This window comes from Lynx rufus, unplaced genomic scaffold (assembly GCF_022079265.1).
Source record: "Lynx rufus isolate CCGP_SWC_20201006 ecotype Redwood Valley unplaced genomic scaffold, mLynRuf1.p SCAF_2, whole genome shotgun sequence".
NCBI classification, from domain to species: domain Eukaryota; kingdom Metazoa; phylum Chordata; class Mammalia; order Carnivora; family Felidae; genus Lynx; species Lynx rufus.
In genome coordinates, this window is record NW_025814834.1 from 204,893,014 (window position 1) to 204,919,056 (window position 26,043).

A 26,043-nucleotide genomic window follows, 5' to 3' on the forward strand; every position below is an offset into this window, starting at 1 on the left:
TCGTCACTCGTCCTTGCTGGACTCCAGGCCCAGGGCATTCCGGGCTGGGCACGGCTTGTTTGCTCGGGTCGTCAGGACTTCTACGCACAGTGCCCCAGCCCTGCCCCTACTTTCAGCAGAAGCACGACACCGTCTTCTAGCCCACTGTGGCAGGCACGGTGCCGACGGACCGTCCCCAGTGGTCCGTGCGGGTGCTGAGCGCAGCGAGCACTGCGGCGTCCGCCCGAGCTTCCGATTGCCCTCCAGCTCTCTGGGTGGTTCTCGAACCAGACTTCCCAGAGCCCGCGGCCTCTGGGCGGCCGCCCCTTAGGGCCTGGGCTGCACGCCGTCGCTGGTTTCCCGCGAGGCTGGCTCGGAAGAACAGGCGGGGCACGTGCAGAGAGGCTGGCGAACGGGCGGTGAGCGGGGTGGGGGTGGTGGGAAGGGGGGGTGCCCCGCCTTCGGCCTGTGGCTCCCGCCGCCGAACAGCCGCCGGGCACCCGGAGCCGAGCTCCCCGGGCCAGGCCGCGCCTCCCCTCCGCCTTCCGACACCGGACCGGACCGCGACGCGCAGGCGCCTAGATGTCGCGGCGCCATTGGGCCTCCCGGCGCCCCGTAGTGCGCACTCCCCGGTGACACGTTTCCTTGGGGGCGTGGAGGGGGCGGGACCAGGTGGGCCGTCTGCTCTTAAAGGGACCCGGGCGCCGAGCGCGGGAGGCGGTGCCGCTGGAAGCAGCGCGGGGCGCGAGGTTCCGAACAGGTTCGCAAGGCGAATGCCGGTCGGGGGGGTGGGGGGGGGAGGGCTAGAGGGCTCGCGAGGGGCCGGGTGGCCTGCGGGGAGCGAGGGTTGGTTTCAGGGGTCCGGGCCGCGTTCCGGGCAGAGCCCCGCTAAGGGCGGGCTCGCCCGTGCCTGTGCCGCTCCCAGCTCCCGCCGCCTTGGCCGGGGCGGCCCGACTTCATTCATTCCCGACCCGGGAGCTCCGAGCTCGGCCCCCTCGGAGCCACGGCCCACATCCCAGCCCGACGCCCATCGCCTCCTCCCCTCCATTTTGCAGACTGGGAAAACCGAGGAGGCGACATCCGACCGAGGTCACTCCGTCGGTCCGGGGCGAGTTCGACCTCACCACCCTTCCTGCCTCCCGGGGCCCCTCCGCGACCACTTTTCGGGCTTCCGCGAGGCGGGGTGGGGGCGGGGGCGGTCTTGGCGTCGGGAGCAGAGTCCAGCGGGAAGCCATGGTGGGAAGGGTGAAGTGCGAGGTTGGCTGGCTGTGAACCTGGAGATCCGGATTCTAGGGCGGCTATAGTAGCTGTGTGTCCTCGGGCAAATTACTTGACCTCTCTGACCTTAGTATCCTTCTCGGTAAAGTGCCAGCACTAACACTTGCCTCATTAGGATGTTGGGGGAACACAGGGAGAAAAATGCAGAAGTGCCCGGTAGGAGCCCTCCACTCAGCAGGAGCGCAGTCAAGTGGGTGGGAGTGAATAAGCCCAGAGGGGGACTGAGGCAGCCAGGAGGAAGGCGGCTGCGGGCCAGGCCACATCGAATGAAAGGCCTCAGTGTCTGGGGTTCCCTACCCACTCCCCCTCTCTGCCCACAGAGTTTGTTCAGGGCGGAGGTGCACACCTGGCAGTGGAGTCGGGACCAGGGCCACGTCTACAGCGCCCGGCTCGGTGCCGCCTAAAGTTGGGTGGCATCCTTAGCTCCAAGCGGGCAGTGACCCAGCTGGCCCTGGCATGCATTGGTAGAGGCTGAGCCAGCCTGACTGACCTGGGGCGGGTGGGGCCCACTCCGGGACTGTGGTGCTGCAGCCCCAGAGTCGGGCTCCAGTGGGCCTGGCAAAGGACCCCACCCTGTGGCCAGTTGGTATATTTCCTGCTTCCTCCCAGCTGACTCTTGTGGGAGTCAGGGGAGCTGCCTGGAGCGGGAGGTATTAATCACTGGGCCACTTTACACCTAGTGATGGCAGAGAGACTGGGAAGGCCTGAATTTGAGCAGACAGAACCTCTTCCTGGGCTCTTGGGAGTCCCAGTGCTGCTGGCTGTGTGTCCTTCGGGCCAGGACTGTCTAGTCCCCAGACACCTTGGGGGCCTTAGGTTTCATCTTCTCAATCACCGGTAAATTGGGACCAGGATTGTGGTGCCCGTGCATCAGTCTCCCCACCTGTGCCACATTGTGGGCGTTTCAAATCACTCACGTAAGCCTCACACGATTGCATCATGTTTGTAGTTATAAACTCCATTTTCTAAAGATGGAAACTGAGGCAGAGAGGATAAGTGATTTCCAAGGCCTGAGGCCAGAAAGAGATGATGTCCAGACCCGGACCAGGGCTGATTCCAGATCCACCCTATTAGCTGAGACACACTACTGCCTCCCTCGGACGTTAGGCGGGGACCCTGAGTGGGCCATCTCGACCACCTCTGACACTGTGTTCTGCGCCAGGTGCGATGGCAGAGAAGGTGCTGGTGACAGGCGGCGCTGGCTACATCGGCAGCCACACGGTGCTGGAACTGCTGGAGGCCGGCTATTTGCCTGTGGTCATTGACAATTTCCATAATGCCATCCGTGGTGAGCACAGGGGTGGGGGGCTAGGGCTTTGGGCGGGGATGGAAGGAAAACCTTTTGTTCTACCTCCACCTACTAGGGGTGTGTGTGTGTGTGTGTGTGCGCGCACACATCAGGCTAGTCCCTTGGGAACCCAGGACCCGTCTTCTCCTTTGACGGTCTCCATGTGTCCAACCAGGAAGGGGCTCCATGCCTGAGAGCCTACAGCGGGTTCAGGAGCTGACAGGCCGCTCTGTGGAGTTTGAGGAGATGGACATCTTGGACCAGGCAGCCCTACAGCGTCTCTTCAAGAAGGTCAGTGCTTGACAGGCAGGCAGGGGGCCCTGCCAAGGGCCAGGGCCCGTAAAGCAACCTCTGACCCTGGCTTTGCACCTGCAGCATCACTTTATGGCAGTCATCCACTTCGCGGGTCTCAAGGCCGTGGGAGAGTCTGTGCAGAAGCCTCTGGATTATTACAGAGTTAACCTGACAGGAACCATTCAGCTTCTGGAGGTGAGACGTGTGGCAAGGACACGGACACCGGGAGGCCCCGGCCAGGCAGGCCACGCCAGACACGGTAGATGAGGGCCTGGGGGGCAGAGTCAGGCAGGGCCCAAGCTGTGCCACCTTGGACACGTGTCTCTTTTGACTTCTCCGCCTCAGTCTCCCCATCTATAAATGGGAGTGCCCGAACCTCAGCCCCTCTCACCTGTAAAGGAGTAAGGGGGTGGGACTAAGTGCGGGGCAGAGGCCACTGACGCCTCTCCTCCGTGACCAGATCATGAGGGCCCACGGGGTGAAGAACCTGGTGTTCAGCAGCTCGGCTACCGTGTACGGGAATCCCCAGTACCTGCCCCTGGATGAGGCCCACCCCACAGGTGGCTGTACCAACCCCTATGGCAAGTCCAAGTTCTTCATCGAGGAAATGATCCGGGACCTGTGCCGGGCAGACGAGGTGAGGGTACCCCCTCCCCGCCCCAACACACACACACACACACACACACACGTACGCTTGACCCAGCCCTGGCTCCACTCATGGACTCAAGGTCTCCCGTGAACACCCCCAGCTAGGACTCTGGAAGCTGCAGCGACTTGCCCAAAGTCCCAGCACGGAGTGGGTGGGCCTGACCCCCTGCTGCTTTCCGGGGATAGAGACTAGGCCTGGGGGCGGGGGAAGCAGCTAAAGAGCTCTGGATTCGGCTTGGGCACAGCATGCGCCTCCTTCCCCATCATCTGACCTGTGTCCCACAGACCTGGAACGCAGTGCTGCTGCGGTATTTCAACCCCATAGGCGCCCATGCCTCGGGCTGCATCGGCGAAGATCCCCAAGGCATCCCCAACAACCTCATGCCCTATGTCTCCCAGGTAAGGGAGAAGGGGAAGGTCAGGGGGTGGCCATAGGATTGAAGGGTACGACTGGTGCCAAAGGCCTGGAAAGAGCTGACCTGACCTCCACCCCAGGTGGCAATTGGGCGACGGGAGGCACTGAATGTCTTTGGCAATGACTATGACACAGAGGATGGCACAGGTGAGCCCAGGACCAGGAGGATCCAGGAGGGGGAGCCAGGGGGAGAGGGAGGTCCGACAGAGACTACACTTAACCCCCACACCCAACCACCTCCTCTGCAGGTGTCCGGGATTACATCCATGTCGTGGATCTGGCCAAGGGCCACATCGCGGCCTTGAGGAAGCTGAAGGAGCAGTGTGGCTGTCGGGTAGGGAGAAAAGGGAGAAGCGAATTTGGTGAGGGAGATGGGGTCTAGAGGGGTAGTTGGTCCACCTCCCTCCATAACCCGTTTTCCTCTCCTGGGCAGATCTATAACCTGGGCACGGGCACGGGCTATTCGGTGCTACAGATGGTCCAGGCCATGGAAAAGGCTTCCGGGCAGAAGGTAGGCCGGAACGTCACAGTGAGCTGGGCCCTTCCCACTAGCCTCCCTGACGGGGATCCCAGCGCCGCCTGGTTCCACCACCTGCCTTAGTGCTGTTAGTGCAGGGTGCCTGCACCTGCGTTTCTGAGCCTGGTCGGCAGCGGGGCGGGAGACGCCAGGGCCGGCTCAGCCAACCTCCCGCTGCCCCTTCTCTTGCAGATCCCATACAAGGTGGTGGCACGGCGGGAAGGCGACGTGGCTGCCTGTTATGCCAACCCCAGCCTGGCCCTCAAGGAGCTGGGCTGGACAGCAGCCTTAGGGCTGGACAGGATGTGTGAGTTTTAGCCCTAACCCCTGACCCTGGGTGCTGGCCCGACCCCCCGAGGCCAGGAAGGCAGGCCTGGCCAGGCCCCGGAGGCCTATGGGAAGAGGACAGGTCAGGGATGGTGGGGACAGGGGCTCGACCGGCTCAGGGGCTGGGAAGGGGCTGACTGGGTCTGGGCATGCCCACCCTGGGCTGCCCGAGGTGGCGGGAACCCCGCATTCCGACGTGGACCCTGACCCCACACCTCCCCCCATCACAGGTGAGGATCTGTGGCGCTGGCAGAAGCAGAATCCTTCCGGCTTTGGGGCACAGGCCTGAGACCTTCTCCTGCCACGCACCAGTGAAGGAAAGAAACACCTGCTTGTTCTCCAGCCTCCGGTGGGAACCCAGGGGCCTCAGCCTCCCCTACCTCAAACCCCAGACGGGCCTGCTCAGCCCACCAGGCGGGGGGCCAAGGGTTCCACTGACCAGGAGTTGGGGGGTCTCTCTTTTCCACGAACCCATCAGGACCACCAGAAGCAAATGTGGGAACGAGGGCCCTGACACAGGAACTAATTTATACTGCTCTGAAAGAGATTTCTAAAGTATTTAAAATAAAAGTTTTCTAACACTGGGGCAGATTCTTGCACATGATCACTCTCTGCCCCTCGGACAGAATCATCCAGCCTGAGAGTTGAAGCAATTTAATTTTATCGGAATCCAGGATACAACAAGAAAAACACCCAAAACCACATGGAGACAGAAGACGAGACACAACTCCCCCACCTCCTCCCCCGGCCCTAGAGTGGGGACAACGTGGGAGTGGGACAGCGGGGGGAGACTTTGAGCCTCAGCCCAGCCCTGCAGGCTCCAGGCCTACGGGGGGAACAGGGCAATGGGGGTGGGGTGGGGGGGGGAGGGGCAGGGCCCAGCCCCCACGTTTCAGGGGCCTAAGAGAAGGCCCCCCTCAAAGGACTCTGCCCCCTCACCAACACCCCTGCCCAGGGGCAGGCAGCCCACAGCAGCACGGGGGCCGGGCCATGGACACATTCATGATTGAGAAGCAGCTGGAGAGAAGGAGGAGAGACACGATTATCTGGGCAGAGTCACTTGGGGGGGGGGGGGTGGAGTGGTAGGTGGGGCCCGGGAGGGCCCCATGGGCCAAACCCTGAGGTCACAGGAGGGGGCCCAAAGCGGGGCTAGTGAGTGAGGTCCTGAGTGAGTGGGTCAGCGGCCGGGCCCCTTTCTCCCGCTGCCTACAGCCCCTCCAATACTGCTGCCAGGGGGGGCCCACCTCCGGGGAAATGGGAGAAGAGGGTGGCCCACCCCTGCTGCAGACAGCCGGGTGGCTGAGGCCAGGAAGGCAGGCCTGGCCAGGCCCGGGCCCGCCTGCCCCAGAGGCCTATGGGAAGAGGACGGGTCAGGGATGGTGGGGACAGGGGCTCGACCGGCTCAGATCCGAGATGGCGCCGCGCGTGCTGCGTCCCCCAGGAGCTGGGGTCCTGCGCTGGGGGCCAGCGACTCTGGTTAGACAGGAGGCAGCAGCTTCTCAAGAAACTCCTTCACGGCTGCCATCTCCTGGGGGTGAGGAGGGATCGTGAGGGGCTCCCAGCCGGAGGGAGGAGGGAGGGGTGGGGTGGGAAGTGGTCCCCCATCACCGACCTGAGGGCAGGAGCTGTGCATGACACCTGGGTACGTCTTGAACTGGACCCTGGCGGGTGTGACGACGGACCGAAGCTTCTCGGCCGTCAGGGCCCCAAACCGTACTGGAACCATGGGGTCCAGCTCCCCGTGGCACTGCAAGATGGCCAGGTCCTTGGCGCTGCCATTGGCTGCCTGTGGGCCAGACGGGGCTCTGAGGGCAAAGCCAGTGTTCGGCACGGTCCCCGAGCCGCGAGGAGACCCAAAGGCCAGGAGGGGACTCGTGAAGACACTCACCTGGGGGAAGGCCCGATGCAGAGGCAGCCAGCAGCTCAATGCCACGATGCCAGCCAGGGGGTGGGGACAGGTAAGGGCCGTGTAGAGGGACAGGGCCCCACCCTGGAGGGAGGAGAGAATGACAGGTCATGAGGGCACAGCTCTCCTACCACCCCCCACCCCTCGCTCTCCCCTCACCTGTGAAAAGCCTCCCAGGACGATTCGATTGGCAGGGATCCCATTCTTCATCTCGTGCTCAATCAAGGCCTTGACTGGGGGGGAGGGGGCATGACTGGGTGGGGGGAAAGCTGCTGGAGGGGCCCAGGGAAGGGAGCCAGATACTGCCCAGCGCTCTCCTGGGGGGCCGGGGGGGGGGGGAGGAGGGGGCTGCTGAGGAGGGACCGGGGCCTTACTGTTCTCTGCTGCCTTCTTGATGCCGGCCTCGTCCTCTGGGGCATCAGGACTCAGCCCCATTAGGTCAAACCTGAGGGAGGAGAGGCGTTGGCAGCTACTGGAAGACCCTGGCCAGCCCCCTGCAGCTCTCCCAGCAGCCATCCCTGCCCCTGCAACTCACCAGGAGGGCATCACCATCTTCATGTTGAGCGTCACAGGGATCCGGGGTCTGGGGAGGGGCGGCGAGAAGGGCCATCACGCTCAGAAGGGAGAGGGAGCCACAGCAGAGAGCCGGGAGGGGGCAGAGTAGCCCCCGGGGGGGGCCCCTCCCAGCAGGCAAGGCCTGTGTTTAAGGTGTTGCCAGGCAACCTGCCACGTGGGGCCGGAGGCTGGGGCTGGGGCATCAGCAGACAAGCAGAGCCCGACACACTGCGTGACGGGGTTCCAGCTCGGTCGGTGAGTACTTGGGGAAGGGGCACAGGAGGCCCCTGGGTCTAGGAGGCCTTAGGGCTGGGGGCTGGGGCCGCGGGCTCCACGGGAGTGAAGGCTGAAAATGGCACTTCCGACTGCCCTGGGCCCAGGGCGCAGCTGGCAGGAGAGAACAGGCCTGGGACCACAGGACCACCCCCCAGCTTATCCCCATCCTCAGCCCCTCCCTTGCTGGGGTGACACTCACGCATGGGGACAGATGTACTTGACGTGAGGGAGCCGGATGGTGGAGAGGGCGTCAGCCCAGCTGTGCCTGTAGGAAGGAAGGGAAAAAAGGCACCGATGTGGGGAGGGAGAAAGGAGGGCCCGGGCCTCTCTAATCCTGCCCACTGGGCCCTTCCCCACCTTCCCAAAGAACACCCCCTCTCCAGCTCACTTACCCTGTGTCTCCAAGTCCATGTAAAAAAATAACCTGGAAGAGGGTGAGACATGGGGAGGTGGAAAGAGGGCAGTCACCCCCCTGCTCTCATTCCCCCTCTGTCCTCCAACTTCGGGCCACCCTCTCACCCCCGAGGGCCTAGGGGGAAGTACGGGAGCAGCCAAACAGATTACTACCTCGCTGCCGCCTGGCTTCAGGCTGCTCCCTTCTCCGCACTGCACCTCCATCTTTCCCACACGCCCCCTCCAGCCAGTTACCGGCAGCAGCCGGCCTGGGGGCTGCCCAGGGTGGGAGAGGACCCTTACCGCAGCCGTTTCCCGCTCAGCTCCAGACACAGTGGCAGCATCGGTGAGCAGGGGCACAGACATGGTGTTACCACACATACACTGCAGGGCTCCACGGCTGGGGCCTGTGCAAATTCGAGGGAGTGGTCAAGAGCAAGGGAGAGACTCCTGACACAGGAGAAGAGCCTCAAACCCAGGGCCCACTCAGGCCGTCAACCCCCCCAAAGCACCCCGGGTTCTGTCCTGGCCACAAAGAAAAGGCAGGAAAGAAGTCTCGGGCCACAGGGGGTAGGAAGTTTGCCTCTATTCCAGGCTGAAAAGCAGAGGCGGCCACCCTAGCGTCCCCGGTTCTGGTCCACCCCTTAGCCTGAGCTTGCTGGAGAGGGGCAGAAGTAGGGCTTAGGGACCGTGCGGGAGGGGAGGGGCAGGGCATCCCCTGCTGTCGTCCCCCCACTAACTGCCTCCTCCCTGCTTTCCAATCATCATGCCTCTAATAGAGCCCCTGGTCCCCTCCTCCCCAACTCTCAGCCCTACTGGGAAACGAAGGGGGGGGGGAATGCCAAAAAATATGCTTTCAGCCCCTACCCCCAACCACCCCACACATTTTCTCCCACCTCTCTCCCATCCAGCCCCCACCCAGCCTTCACAAGCAGTTTCCGGCTCAGCCGTTCGCAGAGCCCCGGGGGGCTGCCCAGGTCTCCAGGAGGCGCACGAACTCCCGTCCACCAGCCGTAACTGGCGCCCCACGCCCCGCTGAACGGTGCTACCTGCTGCTACTGCCCCTGAATCCAACCGGGTCCCCCGGTTTGACCATGCTCTGGGGCTCCCAAACACATGAAAGAATGTAAGGCTGGCGGGCTCCTCCCCGTCCTTAGCATCCTCCAAAGTCCCCAGAAGCTTGTGCAACCTGTCCCTAAACGCCTGCCCTTCCCAGCGGCGCCCACCCCTCCCGCCTTCCCCACTGGCTTCAACCTTCCATCTCTGACCCTGAGTGCACCTCTCCACGTGGGATCCCTCACCTCTGACCCTGGGGTCCCTCTTCCCAAATGGGAGATGCACGTTTCGTCCTAAGCTGGGATTCCCTTCCCTCCTCACTGGGAGACTTCCACCTCTCACCCCAGGGTCCCCTCTCTCAAAGTAATGCCTTCCCCGCTGACCAGGGAAGGGAGCTCCCCACGGTAACAACTTCCACTCTAATCCAGGCTCTCCCACTCCCTACACTGGGAATGTCTGTTCTGACCAAGGGTCGCCCCCTTCTCACAGTGACATTTTCTACCTTGACCCAGGACCCTCTCTTGTCCACAAAGGATTGTTCTACTTTTGACCCTGTGGAGCCCCCGCCCCACAATGAGATCTTCCACTTCAACCCTAAGTCCCTCCCGTCATAGCCCGGCCGCCTTCTCTCCCCTCTCTCCCCCCAAAGTCCCCAGGACTGGCCAGCGCCTCTTCGCACCTCACTCCCCACCCCCATCCCTCACAACTGCGGTCCCCTCCCCACTCTCCGGGACCCCCGCGGTGCTCCGATCTCCCCCTCTCCCCCCCACCCCCGTGCCCTCCCTCCGCCGGCTGGCCCCGGACGAGGGTACCTCCACTCCCTGGGGGTTTCGAGACCTCTCGGGCGATTCTCCTCTTTCTCCTGCACAGACACACTCTCTTCCCCCTCGGCCGCCCCCGCCGGAACTTCCGTTCGAGTCCCGGGAACCCAGCCATCGCGCTGCCGGAAGTAGCCTGGCCAGCAGTACGGAACCCGGAAGTGGGCGTCGGCGATCCGCCAGATAGAAGCTGCCATGTTGGATACGGTGGGGCCACTCCCCGTAATGAAGCCACGGAGTTACCTGCGGAATCTAGACAGCGCGTCGGTAATCCCCGCTTGCTACCACCGCCCGTGCGCCTCCTGGAGGAAAGCTATCCGCAAGGAGAGGCATACCTCTCCCAGCAGTTTCCCACCTCCGGGTCTTCATGGGTGGCACTTCACCGTGGTCTTGGATATCCACCACTGACCTCAACGCCCTGTTTCTGGATGGAATCATACTCAGAATGATCCAGGATGTATCATACACTGGAGGGATGGAATCATACACTTAAGACAACCTTAGAGACCATCTAGTCCTCCAGTCTTACTCTAAAGATGAGGAAACTCCCACTCAGAGCGGGGAAGGAAACGGCGATCTCAGGACAACACTAATGCTGCCTCTCTGCACCTGCTTCCTGAGCTATAAAACACGGTGATAACCACTACCCTGCCTCCTTCACAGCTTTGCTGTTAGGCTCAAACGAGGGCGTGTGGAAATGCTTTATACACTGTAAAATTACAGTGTGAGGATGTAATGACCAAAAAGGACCCTGGGAAAACACAGGTTACATCAGGACAGCTGGACAGGCATTGGCAGCGTTGTCTTAGCTCTGCCCCCCACAAGCAATGCCATGCAGACGGTGCACAAAATACCATCAATGAGCTCCAGTTGTTAAGAACAAAAAAGGCTTCATGTTGTTCCCATTTTGCTCCTTGCTGCACTGATAAAGTGGAAATGGGTTCAGGGTCCACAGAAAAGCTGGAAAGGGAGGCAAACTGAGTCGAAGGCCACATCCCTAAGAGAACACATAGACACCTGCAAACAGGAGATGAGTGACACTGGTCCCTCAGCAGCTTAGGACTCATTCCCCCAGCATAACCTACAGTTTTTCTTTGAACTGAAAGAACACTGTAAACCTGGGAACTCAAAGCACTTTTCCCAGGCTGAGAGGCAGTTTGGTCTTAGTGTTCAAAGGGCCACGAAGAGCCTAAAACACCAGGATTCTGAGCAGGAAATCTTTGAGTCCTGAGAAGTGCAACAAGCCGAAGACCCAGACTAGATGTCAGAAAGGAAGAAGTGCACGGAGACCACATAACTGCCCCCACATAGGATCCGTGCTAGGTCTGCTTATGGAAGAGTAAACAATTCCTCCTATACTACACCCCCAATCGCCTGAGATCCTGGGGCCCTTCTTCACATCCTGGAACAGATTCTTCAGAGTGAAGCTTCATATTCAGAAACCCAGTCCCAGGGGCTACCTGTGATTAGATTTTAATTAGTGGAATTAATGAAGGAATAGTCTGCTGTAAGATTTCTAACTTTACTCTTCCCCCTACTCCAAATTTAAAGACATAGCCTATATTTTTATCTCCAAAATGATCCAACTGAAATAAAGAGGCTGTGGCTGACGAGTAGGTCCCTTAGTGCATCAATAATCGTGTTTGCACTCTGGGTGATTTCAGGATTCATTTTAGAAATCTTGAGGCTTGACAAAACGGTGGTGGCAGGCTTTCCGTTGGACAGGCTGGAGAAACAGTGTGGGCCAACACTTTCAGGAGAATTCTCTCGAGAGGATCAGGTTCAACACTGATTCCCATTATCCACTGCTCCTATTTTCTACAAAGGAGAGAATACTGACCATCTCCGATCTCATTTTAGATATTTAAATTCTCTCCAATTGCTGTCTTAACAAAACTGAAGTCCAAGGTCTTGGGTCTGCCGTGTGCTGTTCACTTACTCTCCTTGCTCTCGTTTCTTCTGGTGAGTTCCAGAATCTGTTCTCCCTTGTCTTTGTAAATGTCACTCAAGTTACCTCCTCTCATGAGAAATGGGACATCAGTTTGTAACTTCACCTTCCTCTTTACAAAGTGTGGGTGGGTGGGTGTAGGAGTGTTTTTAGTCCACTGTATCTTTCCCGGAGAAATGATCTAGTCTTGAATATATATCACTGTGGCACTTATGATCTACCTAGTACAAAACAACAAATTTCAAAGTTCCACACAGTTCCTGTGAAGTAAAATTTTCATCAGTACTGCCAAGAAATCAAAAGAATATACAAACATGAAGTCCGGCAAAGATTTATTAGGAAGCTTATTAGTTACGGTGAATAAAAAGCCATGAACAGAAAAACTGAGATCTCCAATTTCTGGCACTGCGCTTATGACACTAGTTAGAAGCTAATAAACATTAAAGATGTCCCAAGGGGAATCTTACCTAAGTCCCAACCTTATCCAACCAGGATAACTCACAAACACAGAAATGATGCCCATGCTCTCCCCAGACTGCTTACCTAGGCAGTAGAAAGACCTTCTCCTCAAGCTATTAAGCATCATCAGGACATTCCTGCTCTCCTAGCTACCATGGGACACTAGTACATGACAGACAACTCCAAGCCGGGCAACTTGACAAGAATGCTGAACGCTGACAGGAAGAAGGAGCAAGCAGGGACAAGTATTTCTAGTTGGAGACCCTCCTGATGGCTAATAGAAACGCAATGCTGAGGCTTCAGAAAGTTTACTGCAGCCCAGGAAACAGTTTCCATGTTTAAAAAAAACAAGTCACACAAAAATCCTGCCACAAAGCAACAAGACGCTTGGGATCCCATGGCCACACTGACTGGAAAGGCAGGCATCATCCAATGACTGCCAGATGCTGACCAGTCCAAGACTCAATTCCTAGGCCCTAGAGAACCACGACTGTCCCTCAGCACCCACACAACCCTCCCCGGTGGTGTGGTATCTTCCATAGGCCGGGTTTCTGCAGCAAAAGCCCCAAAGACACAGCCTGGCAGAGGCTGTGGCGCCAACTCTCTCCGGAACCCCATCTCTTTGTCCTCCCCAACAGGATGCCGCACGTCTTCACTGACACAGCGCCTCTGTGGGAGCCCTGGCCAGCCTTAGGAAATGAAGTGTGTCTGTGGGGTAACCTGATGGACCCTGTGGTCTGCTGGGTTGGCTGAGGCTTCATAATTGCAGATGGTCACCTCGTGTCGTCGAAGCTGCAAGAAAAGTGAGAGGCTGGGTCAGCTGGCCATTTCCCAGACCATACAGTGGAGTCGTCCTTACTCAGGTTCATTTCTGGAAGCCATCTATTCCCCCTGCTGATACATTCATCCTAGGAAGACTGCAAAGACCATTATCAATGATTCACCCCATAACTTAGAAGATTCATTCCCCCACTATAATGGTGCCACCATGAGAAGAGGACCTTGTCTATCTTATCATCTTCTCTCTGGTTCCTGACACAAGAAAGGTCATCAAAAATGGTGGATAAAGAAAAGAACCTTAAAGTGAAAAAAATGAATTGGTGTCAACTGGGCTACTTCAACTCCCTTAAAAATACGGACAGCCTGGGGCGCCTGGGTGGCTCAGTCGGTTAAGCATCCGACTTCAGCTCAGGTCACGATCTCGCGGTCCGTGAGTTCGAGCCCCGCGTCAGGCTCTGGGCTGACGGCTCAGAGCCTGGAGCCTGTTTCAGATTCTGTGTCTCCCTCTCTCTGACCCTCCCCCGTTCATACTCTCTCTCTGTCTCAAAAATAAACGTTAAAAAAAAAAAATACGGACAGCCTGCCAAAGGAGATGGACAGTGTGCAGTAACGAAACCAAGAAAAATTATAAACAGACTGGGAGCAAGCAGCGTCTCACCTGCTCTCTTTCCTTTCCCTAAAGCGCCCATATGGCAACACACAGATATACACACACATATGCATATATACCGGGGGGCCAGGAATTCCTGCCCCTTCTTACCTCAGTCCACTCTCCTCTTAGGCCAATATACAAGACCTTTGTGGTATCAGCTCCAAAGTTTTTTGAAATATGAATTGAAAGATGATAGACATTTGAAAAACGAGAAATTCTAGAGAATGAAAGGGATGGGGAGAGAAGACACAGGTTAGAGTTCAATGAATATCTCACCACCGGCTCAGAAACAATTCTAACTCTAACTTGTGGTAGCACCCGGGCAAATGTCAGAGAACACTCTGGGCTCTTAGGTCTCATTCTTCCCTTTTGGATAAGCAATCGATTCAGTACACACTGCCTGAGCATCTGCCAGATCCTGCCCAAGGCAGTAAGAATAGAAAAATGAGTCAACACTGCCCTGCCCTCAAGGAGCGGGAATGAGAAATGCTGTATGATCAAGCAGCGATTCTAATGCAAGTTCAGTGCCAATCTCACCGACCTTACCGTTAGGAAAAAGAGAGCCAGTGAAGAGCTAAAGTGGTCATGCGTAACTCGGCCTGTTGTAAGCCCACTGTGCAAAGAGGAATTCTGAAAACATCTTTCCTAAGACCACCCTAGGAGGTCACTCAGATCTGTCAACTGCTTACAAGTGCAACAGGACAGGCCTATGGCTTGCACTGCATCTCTGCCAAAAATTGACCAAGCTGAGGATCAAGCTTCCCTCCACTGTTTTAACTAGTTTCTGATGTTAAGAAAGCAGGAGATGGGCCAAAATTAAACTGCAAGCTCAGTACGTGCTAATGCATATATATGTTCACTGCAAATGAACACCTGCTGTTCCTCAGAAGCCAGAGAATGGAAACAGGTTCGGTGCTTACTTTGTAGCATACTCTAATTCTCCCGTAAGATCCCGATTCAGACTAAAGGTCTGATCTGGCTCCCTGTCTGTATCATCAAAGGACATCTGTGGAATGTTTTTGTACCTGAGAAAGGAAAGGGGAGAAAAATCAAGAATGTGCATTATATTTTTCAGTTTTTCAAAACTGCCTATTGACTCAACTGCCTTCAGTTCTATCAAAAGAAGATCAAATTTTAGGAATGGCATTTTACTGGCATTTATACACAAATATCTTTAAACCAGCAGGAAAAGAGCTGAGAACTGCAACATAAGCCAGTGGCATCTTTGAGTGGGTTAAGATCACATGAGAAGCAATATACAAAGAGAAGGCTCAAACCAGGTCACACGCAGCAAATGCATGGAGAAAATCAGCAACTCAGCACATTCACACCAAGCTGAGGAGGTTAAACAAAACAGCTTACTCATGGGAGAAAAATAGTTTGGCAGAAACACATTAAACACAGCTAAGAGATAAGAGCAGGTAACTTAACACTCAAGCAACTTTTGTGTTCAAAATTACCCTATACATAGAGTCATCTTACAGTTCTTTAAACACATAGTATCTGCGGGTTTCCATTTTGAAAAGAGCACAAGGCTGCCAACTCACAATGGGCTTTGGAAAGTCAAGTAAAACTGCTAATGAAGAAATAAATTTTTCAAAGAAATATCTAAGAAACAGCTGTCTCCTCTATAACTCACAGATTCTAAAGACCTGCGCCACACCCCCACCATCTCCAGAGTGTTTTATTAACACACCCACACAGAAGGGGCCTAGATATTGGCGGCAGGAAAATGCACGTAATTTAAGAAAGCAAGTGTTTGCTTCAAAGTGTTTCTAAGAATGATGCACAGAATAATAATAGTGAACATTTATGAGCAGCATTATGAGAGGCAGCGTAGCACTGTAGTTAAAAGCAGTGTCTCTGGAGCCAGACTTCCTGGGCTTAAAGCCTGGCTCTGTCACTTACCCGCTGTATAATTTTGGACAAGCGATTTAACCTCTCTGTATCTGTTTCCTCATGTATAAACTGAGGATGGCAATAGTACATATCTGATACAGTGATGAGATTAAACTGAATCACTTTTAAGATACATGTACTTAAAAACTTTTACTATGGGAAATGTCAAATTATACACAAGCAGAGAGAAAAATACAATTACTCTATCTCCATTTATCACTCAGCTTCAATAATGAACATTATGCCTATTTCCTATCACCTCCATTTTGTTTGTGCTTGATAGTTTAAAGCAATCTGAAACATTTCACTTCACTCACACGTTAGTACATATTTCTAAAAAGCAAAGACTTCTTAAAATACCACTGTTAAAAAGTGATACCACTTTACAAAAATTAACAATTCCTTAACAACATCTAACACCTAGTCTGTGTTCAAATTTCATTAAGTACCAATTTAACTTTTCCAGATGTGTCAGTGGCATGTCATAGTTGAACAGGCAATATTTTTTATTAATGGTGTATCAGATAATTACATCAATGATATCTTAGATTCGATAAAGTGTAATATAGGTAAAGTGTTTAGATGTGAGGTCTTATGTAAGTATTTGTACCCGCCCTCCCAAAACTGGGCATTTATTAAGTTCCAGACTTCTTCTAAGCTCTTTACATGTTATAGATCATTTAATTCTCTCTACAGTCTTACGAAGTTCCTACTATTACTGTTGTCATTTTACATATGAGAGCACAGAGATAAAGAGAAGGTAAGTACCGCCCCACAGTCATGGAGCTAGCAAGTGGTACAGACAGAACTGGAACCCAAGCAGTTTATTCCAGAGCCCCCTCTTAACCACAATGCAACATGGATTTCTAGTTTTCTCAAGCCAATCCATCTCCCCAGTAAACAAGGCTCCAAAACCATCAACTCAAATGTACTGTTCCCTTAAAATGATTGCATATGTGGGTTTGCTTTCAAATTTATGTTTCTAACATTCAAAAAGTGTGAGTTTCTTAAATTTCTCATTTAAACGTTTTCAGAAGAAATTCTTTAAAATGTAAAGTTCTTCTGGTATTTGTTTCTCCAGCACTCAAAAGTTTGCCCCTTCTTTTAGGAAGGCTATGCTGGAATAAGGCAAGCTGTCAAATAAGGGGCACCAGCCCTGGTGGCAGCAGATTCCTGTACCGCAAGAGGCCTACGGAACTTTGCTCGCTAAAGGGCATGCACACTCAGATGGAGTAATTCCATGTAAACAAAACACACGCAAAGATTTTTAACTGTGTGAAATAACAAGGGTAAATTTGGAAACTAACCCCAGGAGTAGAAACCATAAAGACCATTTGAGATCTGCAGCTGGGTTACTAAGGAAACTGCAAAGTCATCAACAATTGGCATTTATAGGATGCTCTCTGGATGAACGGTTGGCACAGCAAAAGCATTTTGAAAAGACACAAGCTGTTGGCCTTAAAGACACTTAATCTAAAAAAGTCGTTAATTCAGGAAGAGATAAGTGTATTCTGATGCAGAACAAGATCAAGATTTTTAAGAGGGGGAGGAGGGGATATTTAACCCAGTAGAAAACAAAAAAAAGGGCATCATTCTGGAATAAAGTGCTACCAGAGAAAAGAGAATTCCAAGGCTTCTTGAAGGCCTTGCCACTTACAGTCTCATCTCAGAGGGGTGTGAGTCATCGTCCTCTCCCATTATAATGATGCCTTTGAGCTTGACATTGCCTGTAAATCTGCCAGGATGCAAAAGAAGTTGTCAACCTGGGTCTGAACTTCTGCTTAGCTGCGTGACCCCAGGCAAGACCCTTCCCCTTCCTGGGTTTCAGGTGACTCATGTGTCAGACTTGTACCAGAAAATTTCTAAGATCCTGTCTGCCTCTGGCATCCTGCAATTCTAAGAAATTTACCACGGCTTCTCAGTTATCTTTCAACCGAAACATCTTTACGCTTTCCTCCTCAAACCCACCACACTGTAATCTCCCGCATTTCTAGAAACAGGTGTGTGCTCTTGACACAACCAGTGAGTGAATCCTGATAAGGATTCTGGGTACAGCCTATCTAGCCTGAGGCAAACACCAAGGAGGTACTTACGGAATATTAAACAGAAGCTCTTCATCTGCATCACTTTCAACAAACTGGAGGGGATGGGGAGTGGGGAGGAGAAAGCAACAAATATTTGCTGAGAGCCTACAATTTTAGGCATCTTCCACCCTGTTCCACAACTGGGAGTGCAATGCCAATAAATAGTCGACCTCCCTCGGTTTTTCAGCACTTACTACCTTGATGCTAACAAGAGTCTACAGGCCATCCTCTCAGAGCGTTCTTAAATGGGGAGCCCATGAATGAACCTCCAGGCTCGACGAGCCTGAAACTGTGTGCAAAAGTATGTGCCTATGGGGTCCACAGCTTTTAAATGGCTCTGTGACCCCACAACGGTAAATGCTCTAGATAGGATAACACGCTTCATCTGCCTACGCTGTCTCTGGTCTTCATCAGGTGATATGATCAGGCAGCCACTGGGACTGGTAGCCAAACAGTAGAGAAAACGCCCTACAGCCATCCTCCCGAAAGCCCTGGAAGAGAATGGCGGCTTCGTAAAGCCAAAGCGCCCCTCTCCCTCTCCGGGCCTCAGTTCCTCTACCCGCAAAATGGGGAGACTCGACGCTGTTTCCCTCCCCAGGGGCAGGCAGGTGACAGGCACGGGAAAGCGCTTGGCAAGCGGGCTGTCGTTATTTTTAACAGCAGGACTGAGGCCGACAGAGCAGTCGGGAGGCCTGAGGCCCCGCGCGGGTCCCCGCCTCGCCCGCCCGCCCCAGGCCCCGAAAGGCCCACCTTGGAGCGGTCGGTCCGCTCCTCCCACGGCTTGAAGACGCCGCGGCCGCTGCCCTCGCGACTCTCGTTGAGGCACTGCAGCCGCTCCAGGTCGATACGCAGGTACAGGCCGTAGGCCAGGCCGCGCTGTTCGGGCGGCTCCTCCCGCTCGGCGGCGCAGCGACAGCCGCCCCCGCCGTGGCTGTGGCCGTGCGACATGGCGACGCCGCCGTCCGCGCGTCCCCTCGGCCCCGCCGCCGCCGCCGCCCGCGCCGCGCTCGCACCGCTTCGCTCCGCCGCTAAGCGCACCGCGGCCGCCGCGTCGTAAAAGGCGCCCCTGTGCGGCGCATGCGCCCGGGGCCCGGGGCGGGGGGTGGGGGGAAGGCGGGGGGCGGGGCTCGGCGAGGGCTTGACGTTCGGTAAGCGCTTCCAGGTGCAAGGGAGTTCCTGTTGACTCAGGTCTGGAGTCCGCGGTCCTGTTGCTCTCCCCGCTTCCCAGGTGTGGAAACTGAGGCGCAGAGAGATGAGGCTCGTGTTCCAGTAAATGATGGGGCTGGAATTCGAATCCTCTTCCCCATTAGGCTAAAGGCTCTTTTTCCACCAACGTTTTGGGGGAGCTGGTCGCAGAAAGCGTGTACAGCGATAAGGTCCTGATGGGCTGGGAGCACAAAGTTATAGCTGCTTCCCACGTGCACGTGTAGGCACTTAGAGCGCACACACTCACTTCCATAACCACTCCATAGTGGGCTTAGCGGTCGAAACCACCGGATCTGAAGACCGGTCCTGGGTCTGCTACTGACAGTGTGACTCTGAATAAGTCACTTTCCCCATCCCGAGACTTCGTTTTGTCATCTGTAAAGTGGGAATGATGATATGTTTCATAGAATCCCAGTGAGTATTACATGAAATAAGGAAGTGAAAGAACCCAGCACAGTGGCTGACACATGGTAACAGCTGAGTCAGATCTTGGTTCAAATCCAGGCACTGCCAACTTGCTAGCTACGTGGCCTTGGGCAAGTGACTTAACTTCTCTGAGTCTCCATTTACTACTTGTGAGGTGCAAGAATTGGACTAAATGACCTTTAAGTCCCCTTGCCGTGTGACATATCAGAGCAGGGTTTTTTGTCAAACGGCTGGTTGTGACCCATTAATAGGTGTTCAAATCCGTTTAGAGGATTGTGACCAGCATAAAAATAGAATATAATTAACAATTCAGAATATATCACACATTTTGAGTCTCAATTTATAGAACTTCCATTTCAGTTTGGGTTTGAGTACCCAGGTGCAATGCAAAGTGTTTTTCACGTGGGTTGAAGTCAAAAGAATTGGCAGCCACTGTTTAGAGTTGAAATGATTTTTGGATTCAGGGTCAAATGCATTCTTACTGCTGGTGGGGAGAGGGAAAGACGGAGGATGTAGAGAGAGTTATGGGATACTCTGGATACCCCTTGCCCTTCATGTCTGGCTCTGGGGTGTCCAGACAAGAATGGGGGCAGGTGAAATACAAATCAAAAGATCCATCGTTTAAGTTCCATTTGGGGCGCCTGGGTGGCGCAGTCGGTTAAGCGTCCGACTTCAGCCAGGTCACGATCTCACGGTCTGTGAGTTCGAGCCCCGCGTCGGGCTCTGGGCTGATGGCTCAGAGCCTGGAGCCTGTTTCCGATTCTGTGTCTCCCTCTCTCTCTGCCCCTCCCCCGTTCATGCTCTGTCTCTCTCTGTCCCAAAAATAAATAAAAATGTTGAAAAAAAATTTAAAAAATAAGTTCCATTCAAACATATTTTGATGTCCTAGTTCAATTTTGTGTGAAATAGGTGAGCTGGGTTCTGGTTCAGAACCGCACAATGTCATGAATTATTCCTGCTTTCCTATCACAGTTTCAGGCCAGGGGCCTGGCACATGGTAAACACTTTAGTAAATATTTGTTTAATTGAATGATATTCTCAGTAGCCTTTCTTTGGAAAGACCGTGGGACTAATACAGGCCTTACTTACTCAGGATATCTACTCACTTCTGGTTTCTAGCCTGTCATTTTCATCTTTGTCATCCTTTACTGATTTGATTTTTTTAATTTTTTTTAACGTTTATTTATTACTGAGAGACAGAGAGACACAGCATGAGCATGGGAGGGATAAAGAGAGGGGGAGACACAGAATCCGAAGCAGGCTCCAGGCTCTGAGCTGTCAGCACAGAGACCAACTCAGGGCTCAAACTCCCAAACCACAAGATTATGACCTGAGCCAAAGTCGGACGCCTAACCGACTGAGCCACCCGGGCGCCCCTCCTTTACTGATTTATTGAGCACTAATGTGCCGAGAACTATACTCATGATTTTGTAGATTACCTGGGCAATTCTTTTCTCAGCCAGTTTGGCTCGGGCTGGATAGCTTGGAATGGCCTCACTCGCATGGTTGGTTGATGTTGTCTGTCAGCCGAGGTGATAGGAGCCATATGCCCCCAGTAGGCTACCTGAGCTTAGTCACATGGTAGGAGCTATAGAAGCAAGAGAGGGAAGACCCAATTGCACAGGCACTTTTTAACCCTTGCTTCCATTATTTTTGCTAATGTGCCATCAGCCAAAACAAGTTTCGTGGCCAAATCCACAGTCAAGGGTGGAGATACTGACGTCACCTTTTGGTGGGAAGAACTATAAAATGCTGTGGCTCCTTTCCCCCTCCTCCCCACTATATCTGTATTAATTATATTTTGTTGTGTGAAAAACAGTTAACATGTATCTCAAAGTTTCTCTGAGCCAGGAATTTGGGAGTGGCTTAGCTGGGTGGTTCTGGCTCAGCTCTCTCAGGAGCTTAGGGTCTTTCAAGGCTTGACTGGGGCTGAAGGATCCACTTCCAAGATGGCCACTTACATGGCTGTCGGGTTTCTGCAGGCTGTTGACTGGAGGCCTCAGTTCCTTGTCATACACACCTCTCCATAGGACTGCTTGCGTGTCCTTAAGACAGGAGAGCTAGCTGTCACCAAAGCAGATAGAGCAAGGTAGAAACCACAATGTATTTTACAAGCTAGCCTTAGGAATCACATACTGTCATTCTGGAATATCCCAGGGTTCCACAGATTTGGTCAGCCAAATTCAAAGTGTGAGGGAATTATGTAAGGTTATGAATGCCAGGAGATAGAACTCATTAAAGGCTGGCTACCACACTACCATACATATTAAGTGACTGTTGACAATATCTTTACTTTTCTCTTATACTGAATTGGTAATTTGAAGATAAAATTCGTTTAGAATTTTGAAGATTTTGCTGTTTTCTTCTAGCTTTGAGAAGTACAATGCCATTCTGATTCCTGATTTTTTATATGGATCCCCCCCACCACCCCCCCCACCACCACCGCTCCCTTTCTGGAAGCCTTTAAGATTTTCTCTCAGTCCCTAGTATTAGAAAATGTGATGATGTTGTGCTTTGTTGTGGCTTTTTGTGATCCACTGTGCTGGATATCAGATGGACCCTATCAATTTAGAAACCTTAGAACAGGGCGCCTGGGCGGCTCAGTCGGTTAAGCGTCTGACTCTTGATTTTGGCTCAGGTCATGATCTCATGGTTGTGGGATCCAACCCCGTGTCGAACAATGCACAGAAAGCACGGAGCCTGCTTGGGATTCTCTCTCTCCCTCTCTCTGCCCTTCCCTTGCTCTCTCTCTCTCTCTCAAAATAAATAAAGAAACATTAAAAAAAAAAAAAAAGAAAGGAAGAAAGAAAGAAACCTTAAAACAGAACCTGAGCACACAGGTTAGGACATCTGCACACATGTGCCCAAGGCCTCTTGCAGGGAAACATACTTAAAGGTATAAGGAGAAGAGGAGGGGGGGGGTGGTGAGGGTCCTGCTTCTCTCCCTTCCCCCAACTTCTAGTGCAGAGCTCTGAGAAGCCCAGAAATTTGAACGTGGCCTCCCAGGTCATTGTGAAGGTTTATTTTTGTAGGTAGCAAAACAGACTGTATTTTGTATGACAGTTCATGAACTCCATTTATAATTTTTTATTTTATTTTATTTTTTTTTTACATTATTCTTTTTTTTTTCATTTATAATTTTTTAAATATGCCTCCAGTTGTACTTTTGTCCCCATCCTACAAATATTAGGTATGGCCTGCTGGGCAAGTTGCTTAGTTTCTCTTCTCAGATTTGTCATATCTAAAATGGGGCTAATAAGAATACCTACTTTGTAGGGTTTTATTACGCGGGTCATGAGAGATCATGCATGGAAAATGTTTGGAACAACACCTGGTCAGTAGATTGGAAAAGGTTAGACAGTGACTGTTAGTCTCTACTAAGAGCAAGGTTTTTGACTCAGCGCCCCCGTCTGCTTGGATGGGAAACTGCAATTGCTTCGGCGGGCCGAATTTGGAGGGAACCAGCAGTTACGGAGTATTTTGGCTCTGAGTTGGAAATAATGCCTCTGCTAACTGGCCTTACTTGGCCTGTCCCTTCTCCTGCACTCCTACCTTGCAGGGACGTCTGAGAACAAATGGACATCCTCACTGACTTCTAGGACTGCCTGGGGCAGGTAGGAAAATTTTCCAATTTGTTTCCTTCTCTCATTCCCGGGTCCCTTGTAAACTTTTCTGTGGTTCAAGAACTGCTAAATTTGCACCGGCTGTCTTAATTAGGCTGGGAGAAACGAACTGTTTTACTTCTGGATGCCTCTGTGTGGCTAAGAGTGTGGTAAAAATATAGCCAGCAACCACACGGTGCTAATAATGCACCAAACACTGTCCCAAGGGCCTTGCTTATATTATTTTCTAATCTTCATAACTGCAAGTGTCCTATTATTATCCTCATTTTATGGATGATGAAACTAGAGCACAGAGAGGCTAAGTAACTTGCCCAAGGTCACACAGCTGGTTAGTATTGTAACTAGGACTTAAACCCAGGCAGTGTTTATGCTCTTAACCACATTGAACCTTCTCCAAATATTAATTAACATTACTGAGTACTTACTAACTGCCAAGGGGAGACCCCAGAGCTCAGGCCCTTAACCACCATGTTGTACTTACCAGCTAGGTGACCTTGGACAGTCATTTTCCTCAGAGCTTCAGTCATAACAACAACCCTTTACCAAATGCCCCTTCCATGTGGGGTACTTCACCGTATTCATCATCAACATCCTGGCTGACATGTCCTGAACTCCATGTCTCAGGCACTGTTTTAAGCACGTTACACATTTTAACTCATGAAATCATTACTTAATAGCTCTGCAAGGTTGAGATATTTTCCTCCTTTTTGGAGGAAGGAGCAGAGATACAGAGAAGTTAAGTGACTTGCTCAAGGGCACACAGCTAGGAAGTATGGGATTTGAAGTTGGGTGGCCTTGTGGATTATCTGAGGATCTAGGCCGTTGTAATTGCTTTTGGAGTCTTTGGTGCCGTTAGCAAATATTTCCAGTTCTCTGTGTCCACGCACACGGAGGGACTGTACTTCCTTATCCCCTTGAATTTACGTGCAGTCAGTGAAACATGATGGAAATGATGGCTGTCACTTCTGGACTTGGCTTAGTGGCCAGTGCAGTATTCTTCATTCGTCTTGGAAACCTTAGCAGCACGGGTGGGTGCCTCCCTTAGCCTGGGTCCCTGAGTGAGGATGATGTAAAGTGAAGCCCCAACAGACCCAAATTGGACATATAGTTTCAATGAAAAACAGACCTTTGCTGTTTTGAGCCACCAAGACTTGGGAATTGTCACTACAGCATGCCCAAGTCCAGGGTTCCGTATCCTCAGCACTATTGACATTTGGGGGTCAGATAATATTTTGCTTGGGCGGGGGGGCTGTCCTGCATGTTGTGGAATGTGTAACATTTTTGCCATGTGTCTTGGTAGGGGTAGAATCACCTCCGGTTAAGAATGACTGCCCAGCCTATCCTAGTAGTCTGAATATCCTGCCAGTCCTAAGTAAACCCCATTTAGGTATGATTTCCGTTTTATTTTTAAATTATATTTATTTCTCTTTGGAAGAGAAAGAGAGAGGGAGGCAGAGGGAGAGGGAGAGAGAGCAGGCTCCCCGCCCAGCACAGAGCCCAACACGGGGCTTGATCCCGTGACGGTGACATCATGACCTGAGTCGAAATCAAGAGTCAGACGCTCAACCGACTGACTGAGCCACCCAAGAGCCCCTGTTTCATTGTTTCGATATGTTGTTAGATTCTGCTAATATTTAGGGTAATCACGCCAATATTCGTAAATAAGATTCGTCTGTAATTTTTCTTTTTTTTGGTTCCGTCTTTATCCATTTTCCATGTCTGCATTATCCTAATTTCAATAGCACTTTCCTTCCTTTTCTTTGCTTTGGAATAGTTTAAGTGGCGTTGGTATTACCTGACTTTAAGGTTGAAAGAATTTCCCTATGAACCCATCTAGAGAAGAGGCTCTACAACCGGTTTGTCTATTTCTTCTGTGGTAAGGAGGCTGTTTAGACTCTAGAGGAGTCAGCCTTGGTAAGTTGCTTTTGTCTGGGAAGTTATCCACCCCGTACAGGTTTCCTGATCTGTTTCATACAGTTGTGGCTCAGGGTTTTAAAAACGGGGAAATTTTACAAAGAAGTCTAGATTTCTGTCTTGTCTTTAAAATTCCAAAGACATAGCTGCAGGTGGAGCTATAAATAGCTTTCATTTCCTGTTTCCCCACCCCCCTCCTACCATCTTATGCCAAATTCCTGGCATGTGAGTTGTGATTCCTGAGACAAGAAGGAATTAGGTAGAGTCTGCCTTTTTCGTGGCTGTTAGGGGCTATATAGCATAAGGGCCTGAAAGAATAGATGGGAGTCCAAAAACAGAAAAGTTGAAAAACCCTGTCTGAGGCAGCATCGACTAGGATTTGGGTGATGAGGAAGGACTTGCTGACCTCTAAGTGGTTCTCAGCTCGTGACCCTCAAGCTTCAGTTCCCATCAATAAGAAATAAAGCTTTTCCTTTCATTCTAAATTTAGAGGGAATGAAGGAAGGACATTAAAACGTATTGAGCTCCCTTTCTCTCATTGGATCCTTACAAGAATTCCTATGGGGTGTGATCATTCCCATTTTACAGGTGAGGAAACTGAGTCAAAGAGGTGTCACAAAGCTAAAGGATAGTGGAGCCAGGATTTGAGCCTGGACCTAACTCCCTTTAAAAGCTCATGCATGGGGCGCCTGGGTGGCGCAGTCGGTTAAGCGTCCGACTTCAGCCAGGTCATGATCTCGCGGTCCGGGAGTTCGAGCCCCGCGTCGGGCTCTGGGCTGATGGCTCAGAGCCTGGAGCCTGTTTCCGATTCTGTGTCTCCCTCTCTCTCTGCCCCTCCCCCGTTCATGCTCTGTCTCTCTCTGTCCCCAAAATAAATAAACGTTGAAAAAAAAAAAATTAAAAAAAAAAATAAATAAAAAAATAAAAGCTCATGCATTGTTTTTCCATTACACTAGGCATTCCCAAACCAGGCTGTTCATCAAACTCACTGGGGAAGGCCTATGAAAAGTATTTATCTCCAGGGGCGCCTGGGTGGCGCAGTCGGTTAAGCGTCTGACTTCAGCCAGGTCACGATCTCGCGGTCCGTGAGTTCGAGCCCCACGTCAGGCTCTGGGCTGATGACTCAGAGCCTGGAGCCTGTTTCCGATTCTGTGTCTCCCTGTCTCTCTGCCCCTCCCCCGTTCATGCTCTGTCTCTCTCTGTCCCAAAATAAATAAAAAACGTTGAAAAAAAATTAAAAAAAAGAAAAGTATTTATCTCCAGATCCTACCTCTGACCTATTTGAACAGATTTCTGCCGTGG

The 26,043-nt window shown here is 52.4% G+C and overlaps 3 protein-coding genes across 3 annotated transcripts; 1 reads left to right on the top strand and 2 right to left on the bottom strand.

The window, feature by feature from the left end:
* Window positions 1–679: 679 nt before the first annotated feature.
* GALE (UDP-galactose-4-epimerase) lies at window positions 680–5,335 on the top strand. The gene is made up of 11 exons (XM_047083610.1): window positions 680–739; window positions 2,420–2,545; window positions 2,721–2,836; window positions 2,921–3,034; window positions 3,300–3,476; window positions 3,773–3,886; window positions 3,983–4,049; window positions 4,151–4,236; window positions 4,336–4,413; window positions 4,612–4,726; window positions 4,977–5,335. Exons 2-11 carry the CDS (start codon window positions 2,425–2,427, stop codon window positions 5,033–5,035), a joined length of 1,047 nt encoding a protein of 348 aa, XP_046939566.1. The 5' UTR covers window positions 680–739; window positions 2,420–2,424; the 3' UTR covers window positions 5,036–5,335.
* Window positions 5,336–5,384: 49 nt separating this feature from the next.
* Window positions 5,385–9,877, bottom strand: LYPLA2 (lysophospholipase 2). The gene is made up of 10 exons (XM_047083611.1): window positions 9,745–9,877; window positions 8,180–8,283; window positions 7,876–7,907; window positions 7,683–7,748; window positions 7,188–7,235; window positions 7,027–7,097; window positions 6,812–6,885; window positions 6,635–6,736; window positions 6,359–6,532; window positions 5,385–6,274 (listed from the first exon to the last, which is right to left on the bottom strand). The coding sequence occupies exons 1-10, from the start codon at window positions 9,866–9,868 to the stop codon at window positions 6,224–6,226; spliced, it is 846 nt and encodes a 281-aa protein (XP_046939567.1). The 5' UTR covers window positions 9,869–9,877; the 3' UTR covers window positions 5,385–6,223.
* Window positions 9,878–12,013: 2,136 nt separating this feature from the next.
* PITHD1 (PITH domain containing 1) lies at window positions 12,014–18,553 on the bottom strand. Its single transcript, XM_047083612.1, has 6 exons — window positions 18,323–18,553; window positions 17,582–17,625; window positions 17,146–17,223; window positions 14,510–14,614; window positions 13,698–13,806; window positions 12,014–12,949 (listed from the first exon to the last, which is right to left on the bottom strand). The coding sequence occupies exons 1-6, from the start codon at window positions 18,518–18,520 to the stop codon at window positions 12,848–12,850; spliced, it is 636 nt and encodes a 211-aa protein (XP_046939568.1). The 5' UTR covers window positions 18,521–18,553; the 3' UTR covers window positions 12,014–12,847.
* Window positions 18,554–26,043: the final 7,490 nt, after the last annotated feature.